Genomic DNA, 20,544 nt, shown 5'->3' on the forward strand with positions numbered 1-20,544 from the left:
CGTCCTCCCTTCCAAACATTCAGAATGGACTTCTTCCAGACAGGAAACTCATTTTCATTTCATTGGATTTCAGGCAAGCTGGAAGTAAAAATCAGCAACCCTGTCTCCTGGAAATGATGTTTCTATGCAATATGTGTAAATACGTTTTAAAGGAAACATAATGCTGACTGGATTACATTTTCTATTAACATAACAAGGAGATATTGGTAATTATTATATCTGACTGAATATCTGAAGTCGCAAAATTAAAAATGTTCACTGACAACTAGAGCTGTTAAGTTAACGCAATAATTACACATCAACGAATTAACATTATTATTTTTAGGTTGCAACAGCTCAGTTTTAAAGCTAAAGTGAAGATAATATGAAACTATAAAAACCTAATGAATCCATTGGTACCAACCATGTCATACTAGCTTGTCATGAAGGAGGTTAAATAACGCTCCAAACTTACACTAAATTTTGGTGAGGAAAAACTGACATGTCCATTTTCAAAGGGGTCCCTTGACCTCTAACCTCCAGATATGTGAATGTAAATGGGTTCTATGGGTACCCACGAGTCTCCCCTTTACAGACATGCCCACTTTATGATAATCACATGCAGTTTGGGGTAAGTCATAGTCAAGTCAGCACACTGACACACTGACAGCTGTTGTTGCCTGTTGGGCTGCAGTTTGCCACTTTATGATTGGAGCATATTGTTTTATGCTAAATGCAGTACCTGTGAGGGTTTCTGGACAATATCTGTCATTGTTTTGTGTTGTTAATTGATTTACAATAATAAATATATACATACATTTGCATAAAGCAGAATATTTGCCCTCTCCCATGTTGATAAGAGTATTACATATTTGACAAATCTGCCTTTTGAACAGATAAAAAAATGTGTGATTCATTTGCAATTCAATATTTTAATCGATTCAACGTTGACTTCTGGTTTCATACGGGACATGAACATTGGTCTCCTGGTGAAAGTCTGATGTTTTTAGACCCCCCCCCATCCACCCCGACCTCCTCCCTGTCTCTCTTTATACTTCCTGGTTCACGACTACCTGCATTACATGATTTGGGGAGATATGTACGAATTGCAGTTCATTACTTTTCGTAGGTATAGTTAAGAACGGTGTGTGAGAACAGCCTGACATTCATCAGATAACATCAGGATCCTCACGTTGCTCTGTGATATGTGGAAGTACAGAAGCTGCTTGCTAACATGTCAAACACATCAACTTTATGAGGTGATAAGATGTCAGTTTACAGCTTGTTCTGCTGCATCAAAGATGCCAAAAAATATCAGTTAATTCTGCTTTTAATGCAGAAATATATACAGTAGTATAACATTAACAAACTGAGTGAACAGCTGTATAAATCAGAACCATCATTTCTCGGTGCTTTTAGAAAACTGCGTTCAGTCTCAACCCAACAGGTGCCGAGGTTTGATATTGCAGCTGCAGAGCCGTTAATGAAATGGACATGTGGCATTTTGGAAAGCAGCTCTTTAGGACCGACCGAGGTGAGGAGGACACTCACCTCCTGGTTTTATGTTTCATATCCGTCCAGCAGAGAAGAGGATCTAATGGAGACGTCCTAACCTCCTCCACTGAGCTGCAGCCTCTCCTCAGTCAGAGACACACACTTATGAATGCAGCTCATGCTTTTACCAACACACACACACACACACACACACACACATGCGCTGCCTTAGAGCTGACATTTCTGCTCCGTCATCTATCTGGATCTCAAGGTCTCCGGCACACAGGGGAGGGGGGGGGAAATGCAGCTTTTTAATGTGTGTGCTCGGCTGCTCCCACGTTACTTTGAGCTACAGGAAAGATGGAAAGTGTTAAAACTGACTGAATAATGAAGCTAAATCTTCAACAGCATCAACTCTGTCTCCTAGAAATTACATTTAAATGAAACTACATTGTTTTCCCGATTACTTTGTGGGGAGAAACATGAATCTTATTTCTGGATTACGTTCAGAGGCAACACTTTTTTGAGATGTTGAACACAGTAAGTGTCTAAATGTGCAAATTCTGAAACAAACTGAATATTAAAGTGAGACGAATGCTTTCTAAGCATCATTAACGGTGCTATTTTACTGGCTCAGTGATATTTTACTGGCTCTTTGCAACTGTTTCTGCACAATCAGTGTTTCCTCAAAGGCTGCTGGGATTTCAGGCTTTTTACCTGCATAGAGAAATAGTTGCTGCCCCCCACCAAGGAGGTTTTGGCCAGCGCCAAAATGATAAGAATTGAGATTAAAAAAGAGCAATTTATGTTCTCTCCGAATGTGTTTTAATAAATATAACGACCAATGGTTAAAACTATATGCTTGGAACGTAAAAAAGCAAACTTAAACAGTAATTATTTTGAAAAGACTGCATTAATGCATGAGGCATTAACCAATCATATGTTTTTGTTTCACCCTGTTCCATTCCATGCCGTTAGCCAGTTCTCTGTTCTATTTCCTTGCGTCGCCAACGACGCTTGAGCAACACTTTAACGTCGACAATGTAGTTGGCCACGCTACCTGTTTTGTTGCTTTTTTTGACGCTCGCAGTGTGAACATCACATGACTTGTATGTGTGCCAGGACCTTTAAATGTGATGGTTGTGGGTTGTTATGGACCAGTGGGACTCTGCAGCTCAGGAACACGTCGGCCAACAGTCTTTATCTCTGCGGTAGAAACCAGCCAGCTCACTTTCAGCTCTCCACTCTCCATAAGAGACCGTCTCCTAATTACAGAGCGTCTAACAGAGAGACAAAGAGTGTGATTACACTGTACCAGTGTTTCTGATGTGCACGAGAACAAAAACAAGAGTGTGTGTGTGTGATAATGTGTGTACCAATTGCTTGGCGAGAGATTTTATGAGTGTCTTTGCGTGTTACCATGTGTGTGTGTGTGTGTGTGTGTGTGTGTGTGTGTTGATCAGCGAGCAGGCAAAAGAGCCATCCCAGAGTGTTAAAGTGTTTTTTAATGAGCTGGAGCTCTTACAAGTGGACTGAGTGTGTTTCGTGGCTCATGCAGAACATAACGGGGATGTGAGGGGTGAGGAAGCAGCCAAAAGCAGTTGTGTTGACGCTAATTATCTTTATCTCCTCCCGGCGGCGCCCGGCAAAATGAGGCGAAGAATGAAAGCAGCTTCTCGGCGTGAGCTTCAGCAGGTCGTTGTTTACGAGCCTCCGGCCTGTCGGATGATGATGATGATGATGGTGATAATTTGGGCAGTTTATGAGATCTGACATATTGTTCATCGTTAAGCTACAAATAACAGAGCAGGGGGTGAACACGGGGAGTTACCACTTTATTAAGTACTCATGAGTTCTACCAGTAGTTTACCAGTTCTACTAATAACATCAACCAGCAGGCTATAAGTTGTACTAGTACAACTACCCATAGATAATTCCTGCTGCCAGCATTTACAAGTTCTATCAGTAGTTTACATGTTCTACTAGTAGTTGGAAGTTCTACCAGTAGTTTACATGTTCTACTAGTAGTTTACATGTTTTACTAGTAGTTGGAAGTTCTACCTGTAGTTTACATGTTGTATTAGTAGTTTACATGTTATACTAGTAGTTTACAAGTTCTACCAGTAGTTTACATGTTGTACTAGTAGTTTACAAGTTCTACTAGTAGTTTACATGTTTTACTAGTAGTTGGAAGTTCTACCAGTAGTTTACATTTTGTATTAGTAGTTTACATGTTTTACTAGTAGTTGGAAGTTCTACCAGTAGTTTACATTTTGTATTAGTAGTTTACATGTTATACTAGTAGTTTACAAGTTCTACCGGTAGTTTACAAGTTCTAACAGTAGTTTACAAGTTCTACTAGTAGTTTAGAAGTTCTACCAGTAGTTTACAAGTTCTACCAGTAGTTTACGAGTTAAATTAGTAGTTTACAAGTTATACCAGTAGTTTACAAGTTCTACTAGTAGTTTAGAAGTTCTACCAGTAGTTTACAAGTTCTACCAGTAGTTTACGAGTTAAATTAGTAGTTTACAAGTTCTAACAGTAGTTTACAAGTTCTACTAGTAGTTTAGAAGTTCTACCAGTAGTTTACAAGTTCTACCAGTAGTTTACGAGTTAAATTAGTAGTTTACAAGTTATACCGGTAGTTTACAAGTTCTACCAGTACTTTACAAGTTCTACCAGTAGTTGGAAGTTGTACCAGTTTGCGTCCCCGTACTAGACAAGGATCTTGTTCTACATTAACTGCTGTGATCTCTCTGCTACACGAGCAACGTTACACTCAATACTACATTTACAACAACTACTTGTATTATTCTTTCTTCCAGTGTGTGCTGCTAATGATAATATGTGTAGCTAATGTTAGCTGGTGTGTGCTAAATCAAATGAGCCGGTTAACAGTGCAGTAATTTAGTAAGCTTGAGCTGTAACGGTGCGAGGTATTCTGCAGGTCACTTCCAGGTTGTTCAGATAATCAATACTTTGCTTGATTATTGAATTTAACCGCTACGCTGCTAACGAACTGATGTGACCCGTCGCCTCCAGCTGATTTTATGAGACCTGTCTGATTGCTTTCAGCGCTGTTGGTGAGCGTGTGATTGGACGAGTGGGCACCTGTGTGAGGGAACATTTTTCTCTGCTGTCTCTCTGCTGACCTTCCCTCATCAGTCTTCATTTACTCAGCCAATCAAGAGTGTGCATTGCCTGTGGCTCACACACACACACACACACACACACACACACACACACACATTGATTGACCCGGTCGATAAGAACACAATATGGAGCTCAGTGGGAATCAATCAACAACAAGGAAGCACTCAGTCGGAGCTGTTTCACCCTATTTGATACCTGTGTGAGAGAGAGAGAGAGAAGAGGGAAGATGGTTACCTTACAGTGTGATATGTGCATGAATACGCTGGTCTGATGCTGAGAGAATTTGAAACTCTTCTGGTTGAAACTTGTCACAGAAACACACAATAAAAATGTCTGGTTTCGGTCCAGACTGTTGAGAAACCAGGACAAAGAAAAAGATGAGTTAACATGCCGGACATGCAGCAGTTGGTGCAGTTTCCTGAATTCTCGTTGTTATATTGAGGTTGCCGGAGACAGAAGTGTTGAGCGGATGGATACACTGCCTGGTTCTGCCCGAGGTTTCTACCCATTAAAGGGAAGGCTTTTCTTGTCACTGTCGCACCTAGTGCATGCTCTCTTGTTGGGTCTCTGAATTATAGAGTACGGTCTACACCTGCTCTATATGGAAAGTGTCTTGAGATAACTTCTGTTATGATTTGACGCTATATAAAAATATATTGAATTGAACGGTTGGTAATGAAATAGTTCTAGTACGTAACTCCCCTTAAAACCATAAACTGTTTTCTTTACGTTCTGTTTGTTTACGCATTAAACAAAATGAGATACAGCGTGTTAATCAGGGCTGTTTAGAGGTGTTGGTAGGCGTATTGTTGAGCTGTAGATGGAGCCAGGCTAGCTGTTTCCCCCTGTCTTTATGCTAAGCTAGGCTAACCGCATCCTGACTCCAGCTTCAAACCCAAAACTTTTGAGAGACAGCTGTCGCTTTCTATTCATAATAAACTGCTTTTTTAATTTAAGGTGAAAACGTGTTATATATGTGTTACGGCTGTCAATCGATTAAAATATATATATATATACTCTTAGCAACATGGAAGTGGGCAAATGTGCTGCTTTATGCAAATTTGTGTATATATTTATTATTGGAAATCAATTAACAACACAAAACAATGACAGATATTGTCCAGAAACCCTCACAGGTACTGCATTTAGCATACAACAATATGCTCCAATCATAACATGGCAAACTGCAGCCCAACAGGCAACAGCTGTCAGTGTGTCAGTGTGCTGACTTGACTATGACTTGCCCCAAACTGCATGTGATTATCATAAAGTGGGCATGTCTGTAAAGGGGAGACTTGTGGGTACCCATAGAACCCATTTACATTCACATATCTGGAGGTCAGAGGTCAAGGGACCCCTTTGAAAATGGACATAGCAGTTTTTTCCTCACCAAAATTGAGTGTAAGATTGGAGCGTTATTTAACCTCCTTCATGACAAGCTAGTATGACATGGTTCCAATGGATTCATCAGGTTTTCTAGTTTCATATGATGCCAGTATCTTCACATCATCGCCATCAGAAATGAAACCTCTTTTCTCGTTTCCCCGAGCAACCGTTGCATTTCTTAAATTACCGTCTCCAACGTGAACTCCAAAGAGAACATTTTACACACACTTAAACACTCTTTCTCTCCGAACGCCCGGAACAAAACCATTATGATGTTAAGTGAATTTCCACCTCTGAGTGCATTTAATGCTTTTTTTCCCTCAGCTCCCATTAATGTGCATCTGGATAATGTAGAGACTAAATGGCGGCTTTTAAGCTTAAACTAAAAGTCTGCTGCAGGCGTGTAGGGTAATGCACGCACACACACACACACACACACACACACACACACATGCAGAGAAGAGTGTGTAAAAGTTCTGCTCATGCACACACTTCTCAGTCAGAATAACCTGAATATTGTATTAAATGTTCCAATGAAGACGCTGTTGATGCCACTTATGGAGCGTTAGAGTTAGTTGTGCTGGTTATCATCACCATGACAACATAATGTTAGTCACATGAGACACATTTCATATCACAGAAAACATGATATTCGCATATAGAATCTTTGTTTGTTTGTCTTGTTATTAGCACTCGTAATTTATGTCATCTTCTGTTGACCTGCTATCTCCCCCTAAAAAATGACAAAAATGTGTCTATCGTGTATCTCAGGGGGTTAAGGTGGGCTGACCTTTCATGTGGACCAGCTTAAAGGTCAGCCTCGGGCCGTCATATACCGGAAAACCCGGTGAAATGTCAGGAAGGTATGAAGAAATAAGTACCGCTAAAGTCTAATAAACATGGTTTTGAACTGTTCCTTTGCTGCTGTCTTTGAAGACATCCACTGGCATCAAATACCAGCCACTAAGAGAGGGCCAGTTCAGTAACCGCTGTAAACAGTTTCTCTTAACACAGATTTGAGGTTGAGGTCTTACATGTTAAGTATGTTTTGGGGTATGGGTTGCTTCACTGACAGGTGTCTTAGCCTATTACACTGAGCAATAGATGTTGCCTCTTGTCCGTCCCTGCAGAGCGTCACCCTGTTAGCTAAAGTCACATTTTTGGGTTTCAGTATTTGGCAAAAAATGGTGGCGAGCAAAAAACACAAACTTCTGGTTTCAAAATGTTCCTGCAGAAAGTTGTGTTTGGTTCTCGTAGTTTCTTCTGGTTTAGTTTTGGCGGCTCAATGTGCTGTTTTTAGAAATGTTTGTCACCCAGAGACGGAGAAGCAAACGACTTCACAAATCCTCTGCTACTGAACCCATCAGGCCTCGGGGCAGTTCGATGTTGAATCACAGAATAAAACACAATTAAACATCCTGATGACAACGCCAAGAATACCGCCATTACAAGGTCGAGTGAACAGTCCATTAACACCACTGAGAGAGCGTTTAGTGGCGCTTCCCTTCCCATTATCATCATCGTCATAATTATCACCACATCAGGGTGTAATGTGGAGCTTAATCGCACTAAACCGTCCTCCAATGGGAACATGGCAAGTTCCCAGTAAGGCTAACTGGGTGGAGTGAGATTAACTTTTATTAAAATATGTTTTTTTACTTCAAAACAACAGAAAACTCATATTTCTGAGGGTTCCTGAATGCCTCCTTTGTCCTTCAGTTGGAGGACTTTGGTTCAAGCATCTGTTTAGCTGCTGGCTGCAGTAATTACACACCTGACCATCACCTGCAGGACGATCTCTGTCTGAGCTGAGACGTCCTTCTCAAGGTTTCCTCCTCTTCTTTCCATCTTAATGAGACTTTACCTCAATCCTGTGAGAGCTGTGGAGACCTTTGACATTAATAAGCCAGACTGTCAGCAAGCAGATGCCCTGATGAAGTGTCCTTGGGCAGGACACTCAATAATCCATCTATCAAGGTGTTTGTTTGTGTTGTATGATGGGAGACAAAGATGCTTGAAAGATAAGTCAAGTGAAAATATATCTTTGTCCACTACATGACTTGTAGTGCTGCTGAAGACACTATATCTGTCTTCAGCATCAACAAATTGAAGGTGGAGATAAAGGATGTCGTCCTGCCGATGGTGGCGTCAGATCAGAAAACACTTCTGTGTGTTGCTCTAGAGGGCTAAAATTACATATTGTTTAATTTGGAGGACTTGTTGTATTCAGTATTTCTCACCATCACATCCTGTGTGTCCTTATAGAGTCATTTAACAGCCCTGTTTTTGCACACTTCCAGTGGTTACCTTCTCATATCCGCAACTGAATTCTGACTAGTCGTAATTCCAGTTCAAGATATCTTTAATTCCCAATCAATTGAAGATATCTACATTGTCCTTTTTAGATATCTAAAATTATATTTTATATTATATTTATATGGTTAATGTCGGTTAACGGGTAAAGGGTTAATTATTAACATCCCTAATATATATATATATATATATAAAACATGTTTTCACCTTAAATTAAAAAGCTGTTTATTACGAATGAAAAGCGACAGCTTTCTCTCAAAGGTTTTGGGTTTTAAGCTAGAGTCAGGATGTGGTTAGCCTAGCTTAGCATAAAGACTGGAAGCAGGGGGAAACAGCTAGCCAACAGTCTGTAGATTTAAGGGGAGTTACGTGCTAGAACTATATCTTGACTAACAACAGTGTATCCTTCCGCCCAGCGCTTCTGTGCATCGTCTCTTGGCAACCTCAATGTAGTAGGGGTACCTGTGAGGGTTTCTGGGGCGACAATATCAGCAGCATGACATGGTCTTTAAATGACAATAATGTCGTTTATCGCAAGTATTTCTGGGACAATATATCGTCCAAAAAGAGTAGTTATCGTGACAGGCCTAATAATTGGTGCCTTCTAAGTACACTCCGCCATGATGTTTGTCACAGGAGAGACAAAGAAAGGGAAACTCAAACTGCATCAACACTGGGGTAAAATAAGGCGCGCCCACGCCGTTTGATTGACAGGTGACCTCTAGGAGGTGCAGTGTAGACACACACACACACGCATGTGAGGAGCACCTGGAGATTATATTAACATAGAAAAAGGCGGCATTGTCGTGAGGAGGTGAGGAGCGGCATTTTCCAGCCTGTTGGTTCACCTGCTGCAGAGAAACAGCTTCATTCTTATTCATCACACACACCTGTGTGTCAGGTGTGTGTGGTGTGTGTGTATGTGTGTCAGGTGTGACCTTTAAAGTGAGGGGATAGTGTGTGTTACCAACATTTTCGGTGGCGAAGCGAAAAAGTCAAACTTGACAAGGTCTCTCCTTTTTCCTCGCTCGCTCTCCACACTTTCATTTTCATTTCTAACATTTCTCTCTCTCTCTCTCTCCCTTAATCCATGTCTGTCATCTCTTCTCTCTCTCTCTCTCCTTCATCTCGTTGTCATTTCTTTTCTCTCTCGCCCTCATTGCTCTCTCTCTCTGTCACTGGCGTCTGCCTTCATGTGAATACCAATGGATCTTGTGGAGAACGAGTGGGCGAGAGAGCATTAGAGAGACAGGGAGAGAGAGAGAGCATGCTAATAGGGTAGAAGTTTCTGGAGCTTGACTTCAGTGTGTGGAGCGTCTGCCTCGGCCTTAAAGCCACAGTTCACTTTTAACAGAAAGTGTTACAGTACGTGTTTGATGTTGTTCAACCTTCGGTTCAGTATTTATTTTATACCTGTATATAATAGAAAGATGTGTCAGTGACGACAACTCAGTAGATAAAAGCAGCCATATTGACGTTTGTCAATAGCAACAGAGGAAGGAATGTGACGTTGGAGCGCAGCGATCCTCTAATGGAGGAGGTCAGTGTGGATGGTTGGATCAATACAGCCGGTGACTTTGTTGATTTTTGTAATGAAACATAATGAAGTTGTAGTTGTGTTGCCTAAACCTAAAGAAGTTGTAGTTGTGTTGCTTAAACCTAAAGAAGTTGTAGTTTTTAGTCTTTTTACTAAATCTGGTTTCAATGCTTCATTTGTTGATTTTCTAAGACAGGAAGTACATACGCATCGATTTGAGTTAATGAAGAAGAAAGAAGAGAGAGGAGAGCGATTGAAAGCAGGACGGAGAGATGGCAGACGATGATGATAAAAGAGGAGGGAGATAAAGGGTTGAGAGAGAGATTAAGAATACTGTAAGTAAAACAGAAAAGTGAGACAAGACTTCACCCAGAAGATTTCACCCTCGATTTCAGAAACTTTTACAATTGAGGCTGACAGCAGAGAGAAAAAGAGACTTTCTGACAGCAGAGAGAAAGAAACAAAGAGCGTGAGAGAGAGAAGGGCAGAGAATGAAACATTTCCATGTCGGGCTGTAATTAGCATAATATTTTTCTCTGTGTGTCTCCATCATCCTATTTATAACTGTCAGAGTGAAGGACGGAGATGAAAGAGTGGAAATAACGAACATGAAATCGTCTCTGTTAAACACAGGGGGATGTGTGTGTGTGTGTGTGTGTGTGTGTGTGTGTGTGTGTGTGTGTGTGTGTGTGTGTGTGTGTGTGTGTGTGTGTGTGTGTGTGTGTGTGTGTGTGTGTGTGTGTGTGTGTGTGTGTTAATCCTGACTGGACGTGTAATGACTACTCGCTCTATTTCAACAGTATTTTGCATAAAAGACAAATTTGTTCCATGGTGTCTTGAATCAAAGCGAAGCCGTCAGAGGCCTCGAGGCAGCGCTGGCTTTGAGGTTAGAGGCGGTTGCCAGTTCGAGTCCTGGAGCAGCGGGGAGCGGGGAAATAAAACCCCCGGACGGCCGACAGTGCAGGGCATGAAATTAGCTTTTTGTTTCTCAGGGTATTTTTGGGCCCTTTGATCAGGTTTTTGGGGAACATGCTGCTCCTTGCAAGCAATTTAACTGAGCTATGAAATAATAACAAGGAGTGTGCAGGTCGTTAACCCTCTGAGGCCCGCGATCCCGACCGACTTTACTGTCTTTCAGAGGCTCTAGCAGGTTCGGTTTTAAAGCTACAGTGAAGCATAGATATCATATGAAACTAGAAAACCTAAGGAATCCATTGGTACCAACCATGTCATGTTAGATTATCACAAAGGAGGCTAAATAACGCTCAAAATTTAGGGGTAAAACTGGCATGGCCACATGGGTCCTCAAGATATGTGAATGAAAAAGGGTTCAATAGGTACCCACGAGTCTCCCCTTTACAGACATGCTCACTTTATGATAATCACATGCAGTTTTTGAATGCTGTATAAATGTGTTATTTTCGCAATGAGCCCAACTGTATTCATGTGATGATGTTAGTCCCCATAGTAGCCCTTTTCATTGTAGTGAGGCCATTTTTTGAAACGTTACCTCACTGTATAAAATGACCTGAGGTCACCTCTAGGATAATCACAGCCTCATGAAACATTACAGCCACAAACTAGAGACCTAGAGCATTCAGAGGATGGATGGCTTTCCTAGCTAGATTGACAATAAGGGGGTTTCTGAGCAGTTTACACAACAGAAGTGCTCGCCATCCAATCGCCGAAAAATGCAATTCTTGCAGAAATCTCCAAAATGTCCAAAGTTTTTGATACCAAATCACATCATGGCTTTTTCTATGATGTTCCTCAAGGTCTTGGTGTCTTAATGTGGTATTCTGGAAGGATTATTGATCATTTTAATTATTTTTAATAAATAAAACATCAACGTCCAACACAGTGTATCTTTCTCTTTACCTGAAGAAATAAAGCTTAAAGTGAAACGTTATAAATAGTTTCCCAGATGCTCAACGTTTCCGCTCACTTCAGACTGTTCAGAGTGTGTTGTAAAATGTGTAAAATGCACTGTGAGTGTCAGCAGGTAAATCAACCTGTCACTCTCAGGTCTGGGAGACTGCCAGGTGTGAATGTGTTATTGAGAATGTGAAGCAGGGCGGCGGTAATGAAAAGAGCTCCTGCGATTCTCAATCAAGGCTTCGGGATAAAACAGAGGTTAACGCGAACAACAGCGATCTGAAAGTCACAGCTTCCATCTGTTAAAGTGGCTAACTGATGCCTTCAAGTGCTGTCGGACAAAACAAAACTGTGACTTTTTGTAACTGTGACTGAGCAAACGCTGATGACACAAAGACAACTGCAGCTCCTCTAACGGCCACTAGATGCTGCTTCAATGGAAACTATATAGACTTTATATATAAATGAAAATCGTTTTTTTTCCTTTAAAATATGTAACACGTAATGAACCCAACATCAACACCTCACCTTTAAGTTGATATATTGAACTTGTTTATTTCCACATCCAGCAGTCACAGAGCAACAACATGACTCATTAGAAGTCTTTGTGGTTGTGTTCGGTGTGGTTGTGTTCGGTCCTCAGCATTTTGGCGTCGCCATCTACGTTTTTGTTCATCGCCATGTTGGTTTTTGGCCGTCGCCATCTTGGTTTTTGGCTGCCACCATCTTTTTTTGTGGCCATCGCCATGTTGGTCATTTGCAACTAGAAGTGACATGAGAGGGTGGAGCTGAAAAAGACAGTTTTAGGCAACCAAAAAGGTTGTGATTAAATCGGATGAACTGAAAACACACTGTGAAAGGTTTAAAGTTCTAAGACGAAAACACGGACAACTCCCAGACCGAACAACGCCGTGGCAGCGACCTGTCAGTCACAAGGTAGCCCCGCCCTAAAGCATCCCCTACTCTAAATGGGACCATAATTTACTAAATGAACATCATGCTGTATTGAAGAAGACTTGAAACTAGCGACTGAGACCATAAACTCATGTTTACAATGTTTACTGAGGTAATAAATCAAGTGAGGAGTAGGCTCATTTTCTCATAGACTTCTATACAATCAGACTTCTTTTTGCAACCAGAAGAGTCGCCCCCTGCTAGCTTGTAGATAGTATGCCTTAGTTTAAAGCAGTTCCACAGAGGCTTCACTTCTCAGACCCCAGAGTTTCCCACTGCACCAGATGAATGTAAGTCCAATATTCTCTCTCTTTTAGCTCTGTTTTTGGTCTCCACCAACTCGTGACGGAAATAACGGTCTCTTTAGCTGCTAAATGCTTCACTGTGTTCACTAGCTAGTCTCTCTAACTGTTGGTGGAAGGCATTAAGTTAGTAGTTTTTAATCATCACCATTTGTTGATTGACCCAAAACTGTTTCAGTTCAGAAGGAACTAAACAACATTTCATGATCATATTAAAAAATACTGATTTCTTTACTAGAACCTGAACGTCACACGAGCAGCATCCGTGTGTGTGTGTGTGTGAGTGTGTGAGTGTGTGAGTGTGTGAGTGAGTGAGTGAGTGAGTGAGAGAGAGAGAGTGAGTGTGTGAGAGAGAGAGAGTGAGTGTGTGAGAGAGAGAGAGTGAGTGTGTGAGAGAGCGTGTGTGTGTGGACAGACTGATGAGTCATTGTATCTGAAAGTCTTTGATGTTGTATCTGGACCTGACGATGTGAACACCACCAAACAATAAACTCTTTCATCTCTTCTCTCCTTCATTTCTTCTGTCCTCGTTTCTCTTCCTCCACCTCCTCCTGCTGTTCTCATCCCTCCATCCTTTTGTCATCCTCCCTCCTCCTCCCTTTTCTCTCTTTCTTCTCAGATGCCACCCTCTTCACCTCCTCCATCATCCTGTTGTCTCACCTGTGAACCACCTCTTTCTCATTAAATCCAATCCTCGTCTCTGTCGCTCCCTTCCTTTGTTCCTCCCTCGTTCTCTCTCTAGGTGTAGTTCATTGTTTGTTGTAGCATCTTTCTGCACCAGCTGGATGTGCAAAATAATCTAATACTGAATACACCTGAAGTTATTTCACCTAGGGTCAGTATGAGTGAGCACAGTACAGTCATTCCTGGAGATATGTTGGTCACGAGGTTCACGACTCCTACATTAGTAAGAAGAGTATGTGATAACCCCTTCTTTTCCCCTCGTGTCTTCCAGGTGTCCGTCGCCTTCCAGAGATGGACCAGCGTGCCGGTGCTAACGTCCACTACACCCTCCTGATCGCCTGTGTGCTGGTGGCCTTCTTCCTGGGCGCCATCTTGTCTGGTTTCCTGGTGTCGTGTTACTGCAGCCGCAGCGCCGCTCAGCGGGCGAAGAGGCAGGGGAAAGACCCCGAGGCGTCGCTGCCGCACGCCTTGTCGTTGCGATCCCTCGCCAAGCTCAACGGACTGATGGACGGACAGCCGAAGGTGGGTGGAGTCTGTATGAAGAGAAAATGCGTTACCGTAAACATCTGATGGGGTGAAGGAGCCTTTTCTGTGTACTGCTGCTAAGATGCACTAAAACAAGTCTTACATGAAGACAACTACGCAGAATAACTGCTAAATTAAAGTGCAGTAGAGTCACGGTAATTTCTCAGCACGATCTGTAGCATGTCGAAAAATTTTATGAAAAAAAGTAAAAGTATAGTATGTCAAAAAAAAATAATAATTCTATTTCAAATTTACAAAATGAGCAGAAAGGATCAAATGTATTTAAAATATTTAAAGGTACTGTTTGTAACTTTCTAAGCGTATAGATGTACCGGGTCGGGACACATGCGCGCTCGCATACTCGCTCCACCTCTAGACGTGAACGCGCGCTCACTCTACACTTCAGAAGAGTTAGTTTAGCTCTGGGAATATCTAGTGAATGTACAGTGGACGTTTGTGCAGAAATAAATGCTGCAGCTCCTCCAGACCAACAGAGGTTTCACGTGCCTTGTGAAGTGACGGAGCTCCGCAGAGAGAAACGTTTCCGCCTCGTTACCGACCGGGTGCCGGGCGGAGGGAGACGAGTTTCTCGCTGCGGAGCCCCGCTGCTGAAGCCTGCGCTGAGGCAGGAGAAGCAAACACAGTATCAGCATTGATTCATGGAGAGACCTTCGTCTGGTCAGCTAACATTACTGCCAAGCAGCTGAAATATAGAGTGATATTGTGGTTTTAGCTGACGTGTGTCGCCTCACTGTTTTGAGCGATGCTCGTTCATATCTATGTAGAGCGAGCACAAGCGCGAGCCCGACGCTGACTTTCGTTGATTTCAAGGCCACAGGTGTCGCTGTTAAGCAGCATTTCTGAAAGTTACAAATAGTCCCTTTAAGGGAACCTGTTTTTACTTTATTTAATACAGATAATGGGAGTTTCTCTCCAGATGAACCTCGTCTTATATGAAGCTTTGGTCACTTTTACTTACAATACTTTTATGATGTTGATACAAGTTTTTGGAGTACAGGAAGTTGCACGTCTCGCACTAAACTCATCACCTCTGCTACAGTTTACTCACATCTGCAGGTTTTGTTGTCGAGCTGAGAAGCGGCGACATAATCACCTGAATTTTGAGTGGCTGCGTTAATATTCGATCGCTCTCGGGGGGACGTGATAGGTTAACAGTTTCACTTCAGTCTTTGTTCAGTCATTATAATTGACTGTTTCATTATGAACTCCAACTGAATCTGTGAGCTGCTGGCTTCCCGCTGACCTCTGACCTCTGACCCCTCTGGTGTAACCAGTTCAGCTCATTATACTGCGTGGAATCATTGAAAACCACCCAGTGAAGACGTTTTTACTCACAGCTCATTGTGACTTTTAAAGATGACAAAGAAAATGACAAATCCTTGTCATATTTGTTATTTGTCTTCTCTCACACCTTGAATGAATCATCCTCAGGCAGAGAAAGCTAACTATTTCTCTTCTCCTTCCTTTGTTTTGTCTTCCTGCAGGAGGACAAACTGGACGTGTCCACCCCGAAGATGTACAGCTCCTTTATCCCCAACGGCCGCTCGGAGCCTCACCTCCACACCCCCGGACACCAGGGCCTTCAGCTGGGAGACCCCGACCTCAGCCTCTCCCAGGTAGGACACCGGTTGGACTGCTTTTATCACATACAGTACTATACGTTGACTGTTTTCTTGAATTTTTTTGACGTACTATACAATAACTTTTTTTGATGAAATCTTTTGACAAAGTGTACTATGACTTTTCTTCATGACATTCTTCGATGTACTATACTATGACTTTTTATGACATACTATTTTTTTATTTTGTGACTTTTGTAGGTCAAATTTCATGTATGTAATTTATGTGATAATTAAAATAGAGTTTAAGTTTGATTCTTGTAAGTCTTCCTTTGGGGTATCATTCTGAGGTTTTGGCTTCTACAAACTGGTCATTCATATTTCCTGTAGTGTTTCTATACTGAGTGGAAAAGGTTGGAGACGTTCAAAGTGTCTAACTGTGGGTCTTACCTGTGTTTAGTCTCTGTCTCAGGCTGACGGAGAGCTGTCCGGCCTGCCCACGCCCGACTCCACCCCGGAGCTTCCCATCAAGAACATGAAGGCCCTGCGGCACCATCAGTACGAGAAGAACCAGAACTGCAACAACGCCAAGGACAACAACCCCAACTCTGGGCCCAGCTGCTCGGGATCCAGTCTGGGTTTCATGGCCGTCGTTGGGAACTCCATGACCCCGCAGGTGTTTCCCTTCTCTCATCACCACGGCAACAGTTTGATCAACGGAGCAGCCCATGGAGCGGGTGCCTCGTCGACTTCACTGCACCTCCCCGAGGAGAGGAAGATCTTGAATGATGAGCGAGCAGCAGCAGCAGCAGCAGGAGGAGGCGGAGGAGGAGGAGGAGGCGGTGGCAGTGGCGGTGGCGGTGGCGGTGGCGGAGGCGGAGGAGGAGGAGGAGGCGGTGGAGGAGTTCCCCATCACCACCACTCCCAGCTGTCCCTCCCCCAGACGGTGGTGGACGTATCGGCGCTGGACGAGCTGCTCAAACACATCCATGAGGTCAGCGCGTCGGGGACCGGGGGCATCAAGGTCCTCACCTCAACCTCCTCGTCCTCCTTGTTCCCCGGGCCCTCCTCGTCCTCCGCTGGAGCACATCATCATAATCATCACCATCATCATCATAATAATACTCCCCAAGGCCAGACCCGCACACACCACTACAACCACAGCCATCACCATAGCAACCACCACAACAACAACAGCAGCAGTGGTGGCGCTGGCGGTGGCGCTGGCGGTGGCGGTCACCATCACCAGCAGCACATCCCCGAGACAGAATCCGCTCCGTATTACAGCACCTCCACGCTGCCGAGAGACGGCCTCCCCAAACGCCTGGACGCTCCTACTCAGAACTCCACCTCATCCTCCGCCTCTTCCTCCTCCTCATCCTCCAACAACCCCACCTCCTCCACCTCCATCCCTTCTTCCTCCTCTTCTTCCTCCTCAACGCCGCTGCAGCAGCAGGTGATTCCAGAGAGACCCGGAGGAGACGGCATCTCTGTGACGCGCCACCTCTCCCAGCGCCACTCGCTCATCAAGATGGGCAGCGGGGGCGGCGCCGTGCCGCGCCACCACAGCTTCAACCAACGAGGGGTGCAGCACGCACACTTTCTAGCCCGGATGAACACCAACAGCAGCAGCAACGGGCCCCCGGGCACGAGCACGCCGGCTAACGAGAACACAAATACCGACGGCGAGAGCCAGCGGCCGTCGATCTCCAGCGCTTGCCTGACACGGCAGCACAGTTACAGCGAAGGGCCGCACGCGCAGCGAGCGGCGATCGTCCGGAGAACAGCGTCGCTCAAACCCCAAATCCCGCCAAAACCTCTGTTCCTCCCGAACACGGCGACATCACCAGCAGCGGGGGCAGGAAAATACAACTACTAGGAGGAAGTGGCGCCATTCCAACATGGCTGCTGCAGTCCTCACCACGCAGAGCACTCCCGAGAATGTCTGCAGGGCTTGTGAGAAATGACAAAATGAGAGCATTGATGGGACGAAAGGACACAAAAGAGACTTCAGAGCTTTTTGTCCCCATCACTCCTCATTATGACCCTTCAGTTGTGGTTCTTTTCCTGCTGAGAGGGCGCCGCCCGTCGCCTCTGAGTCAGAGCCGCCGCATTGTAGCTGCTTGTCTCACAGAGCAAAGCCCTGAAGAGAGCCGCTCTGAGGACCGACAAACAAACAAGACTCATTTCATCGGGCAGGGGGGGGGGGACGCTCGCGGCAACTTTTCCCCTCACGACATACTGCGGATCAAAAATCAGACGAGTCTGAGAAAACGCTCCGAAAGCAGGCGAAAGATGTTAATGATTCAAAAGGAGTCCCCGAGGCTCGAGGTGGCCTGAAAAAAAAATTGTGATTAATGCAGTTTTCTTATGAGCGCTTTGATCTAATGTCCCCGGTTGTTGCACCTTGGCACGGGGCCCGGATCGCATTTGCAAAAGATTCAAGAAAGCAGGGAATCGGACTGCTGCAAAACCCGACATGAACTAAATCTGGGACCGCTGGGACGTTTTCTCCGGGACTTCTCGCCACAGGAGAAATCAAACAAAAATCATCTAATGTCAGAAACACCCAGAGGGTAATTCCTTTCCTTTGGAAGTCTGTTTGTCTCTCTGATTCTGGGCCAGAAAATTGAAATTGACGGGAGAGTTCTCTCTCTCTCTCTGCTTTTCTGTGAAAAATACTGCAATGAGGTTTTTTTTTGTTATCACGTCCGACACCGACACACATCAGCAATGCTTCGAGGAATGTGAGAGGAAAAAAAGAGCTTCACGAACCGTAGTATGAAATCAAAAAAGTCAAAATCCAGCAGATCCAGATCAGAGCTCACCGTGACTGACTGAACCAGATGAATGTTCTTTTTTATACCATATTGGTATCTGAAACACAAACTAAGCATTAACTGTTGTTTTGTACGGAGCCCAGTGAAGTGATGGAGGATTTCTGATAAATGATTCCCCGCAATTATAAAATTCATTCACTCGACACTCTTTTAATTCAGCAATTTGTACGTTCAAATTACTTAATTGATTTTCTTGAATTAATAATTGCTCTCAAATGACTTAATTTGCCTTCTCTCCTCTTTCATTTGCATCTGTCTTTATCTGTGAAGAGCTCCAAAAAGCTCAGAGGGGAATTTTTATCAACTGTGTTTAACCCTCTGAGACCCACAATAGACCTGGTTTAGTCTCTTTAGGGAGGTACAGGGGGTCTTTAGGAGGAGATAGCAGGTCAGCAGTAGACGTCACATAGAAGTGGTGTACATCATCTGAAAGCTGGGAACCTGGAGATTAATTTGAGAAATAAAATAAATAGTGAAAGTGTATAAGGGTTTAGAACATTATGAGAGAAGTATATGATGGTCATCCCCATGCTCTATTATGTCTCATAAGTTGTTGCAGCAATTTTTGGGTTGATACCATTTGTTACACAGATTTGGTGCTAAATTTAACCATTTTTTATCACTTGAGAATTGATAAAAATGCTCAATAATCCCTTTAAATATGCCACATTAAGACACCAAGACCTTGAGGAACACCATAGAAGAAGCCATGCTGTGATTTGGGATCAAAAACTTTTGACATTTTGGAGATTTCTGCAAAAAGAATTGCATTTTTCGGCGATTGGATGGCGAGCACTTGTGTAATTTAAACTGCTCAGAAACCCCCTTATTGTCAATCTAGCTAGGAAAGCCATCCATCCTCTGAATGCTCTAGGTCTCTAGTTTGTGGCTGTAAAGTTTCATGAGGCTGTGATTATCCTAGAGGTCACCACAGGTCATTATATACAGTGAGGTCAAGTTTTAAAAACAATGGTCTCACTACAATGGGGATCGTGGGTCTCAGAGGGTCTCAGAGGGTCTCAGAGGGTCTCAGAGGGTCTCAATTAAGACATTTGAGGGAACTGTTTATCGAATGTTTTCTCATCACCTACCGAGCTCTGTATTTCTGTCATTTACTGCTTTCAGTAAAACAAACAGAAGAGACAGCTCACAGAATGAAAAGTCTAATCGAGTTTGGCCTTTGTCTCCCTGCCCTCCTGTGCAGTGGTTCCCAGAGTGGGTGTCGTCTCCCCCACCGGGGCGGGGGGGCGCCGCGAGGATCGTTCATTTCCACCCTTTTTCTCTGTACATTTTATCACAAGAGACATTTTGTTAACCACAGTTTTATATTTTCAAACATGTCAAAAAGTTAAAAAAATAAGCAATAAACATCACAGTTACCGTGGTAACGTAGTAGCCAGACTTGCATGACAACCTGCAGTATGTACAGGCAGAGATTCTTTTTCCTTTACGCCCACATATTTCACTTCAAACTGACAACAGACGTTTCACAGCAGTGTTATTGTTGTTAGTTTGTAAAAATAAATTCTAATAACAGATATATCCATGGTGTTGTTTTTACCTTAAAAAAGTTCAGTGTCCGCTGAGGACGGGTGGGAACCGCTGCTCTGATGGGGTCTCGGCCTGCAGATAGTTTTACATTAAGGATCTCTGTGATTCAGATTCAGTGGAGGTGAATGGAATTACGTTTGTGACAGCCTAGAGGCCTGTGCACACAAAGTCCCAATTTTTCGTATGCCATTTTTCTAGGGCTGTCAAAGTTAACGTGATAATAACGCCATAATGCAAATTTGTTTTAACATCACTAATTTCTTTAACGCATTAACGCAACTTGCGATTTTTAAGTTGTAGCGGACTCAGTTTTAAAGCTAGAGTGAAGATACTGGTATCATATGAAACTATAAAACCTAATGAATCCATTG

General features: G+C 43.4%; 2 protein-coding genes across 3 annotated transcripts in view; both read left to right on the plus strand.

The window, feature by feature from the left end:
* LOC119503733 (semaphorin-6D-like) overlaps nucleotides 1-18,780 on the plus strand; it is a 145,356-nt gene extending 126,576 nt beyond the window's left edge. The window contains exons 21-24 of one of the 2 annotated variants that reach the window (XM_037795669.1): nucleotides 13,949-14,199; nucleotides 15,708-15,839; nucleotides 16,243-16,627; nucleotides 16,658-18,780. In XM_037795669.1, the coding sequence (XP_037651597.1) occupies nucleotides 13,949-14,199; nucleotides 15,708-15,839; nucleotides 16,243-16,627; nucleotides 16,658-17,661 (1,772 nt within the window). In that variant the 3' untranslated portion in view covers nucleotides 17,662-18,780. Of the gene's footprint in view, nucleotides 1-13,948; nucleotides 14,200-15,707; nucleotides 15,840-16,242 lie in introns of both variants that reach the window. The other variant, XM_037795668.1, reaches the window with a different exon arrangement.
* LOC119503753 (zinc finger and SCAN domain-containing protein 2-like) overlaps nucleotides 1-20,544 on the plus strand; it is a 681,462-nt gene that overhangs the window by 574,339 nt on the left and 86,579 nt on the right.

The sequence above is a fragment of the Sebastes umbrosus genome, chromosome 15 (genome assembly GCF_015220745.1).
Source record: "Sebastes umbrosus isolate fSebUmb1 chromosome 15, fSebUmb1.pri, whole genome shotgun sequence".
Lineage (NCBI taxonomy): Eukaryota > Metazoa > Chordata > Actinopteri > Perciformes > Sebastidae > Sebastes > Sebastes umbrosus.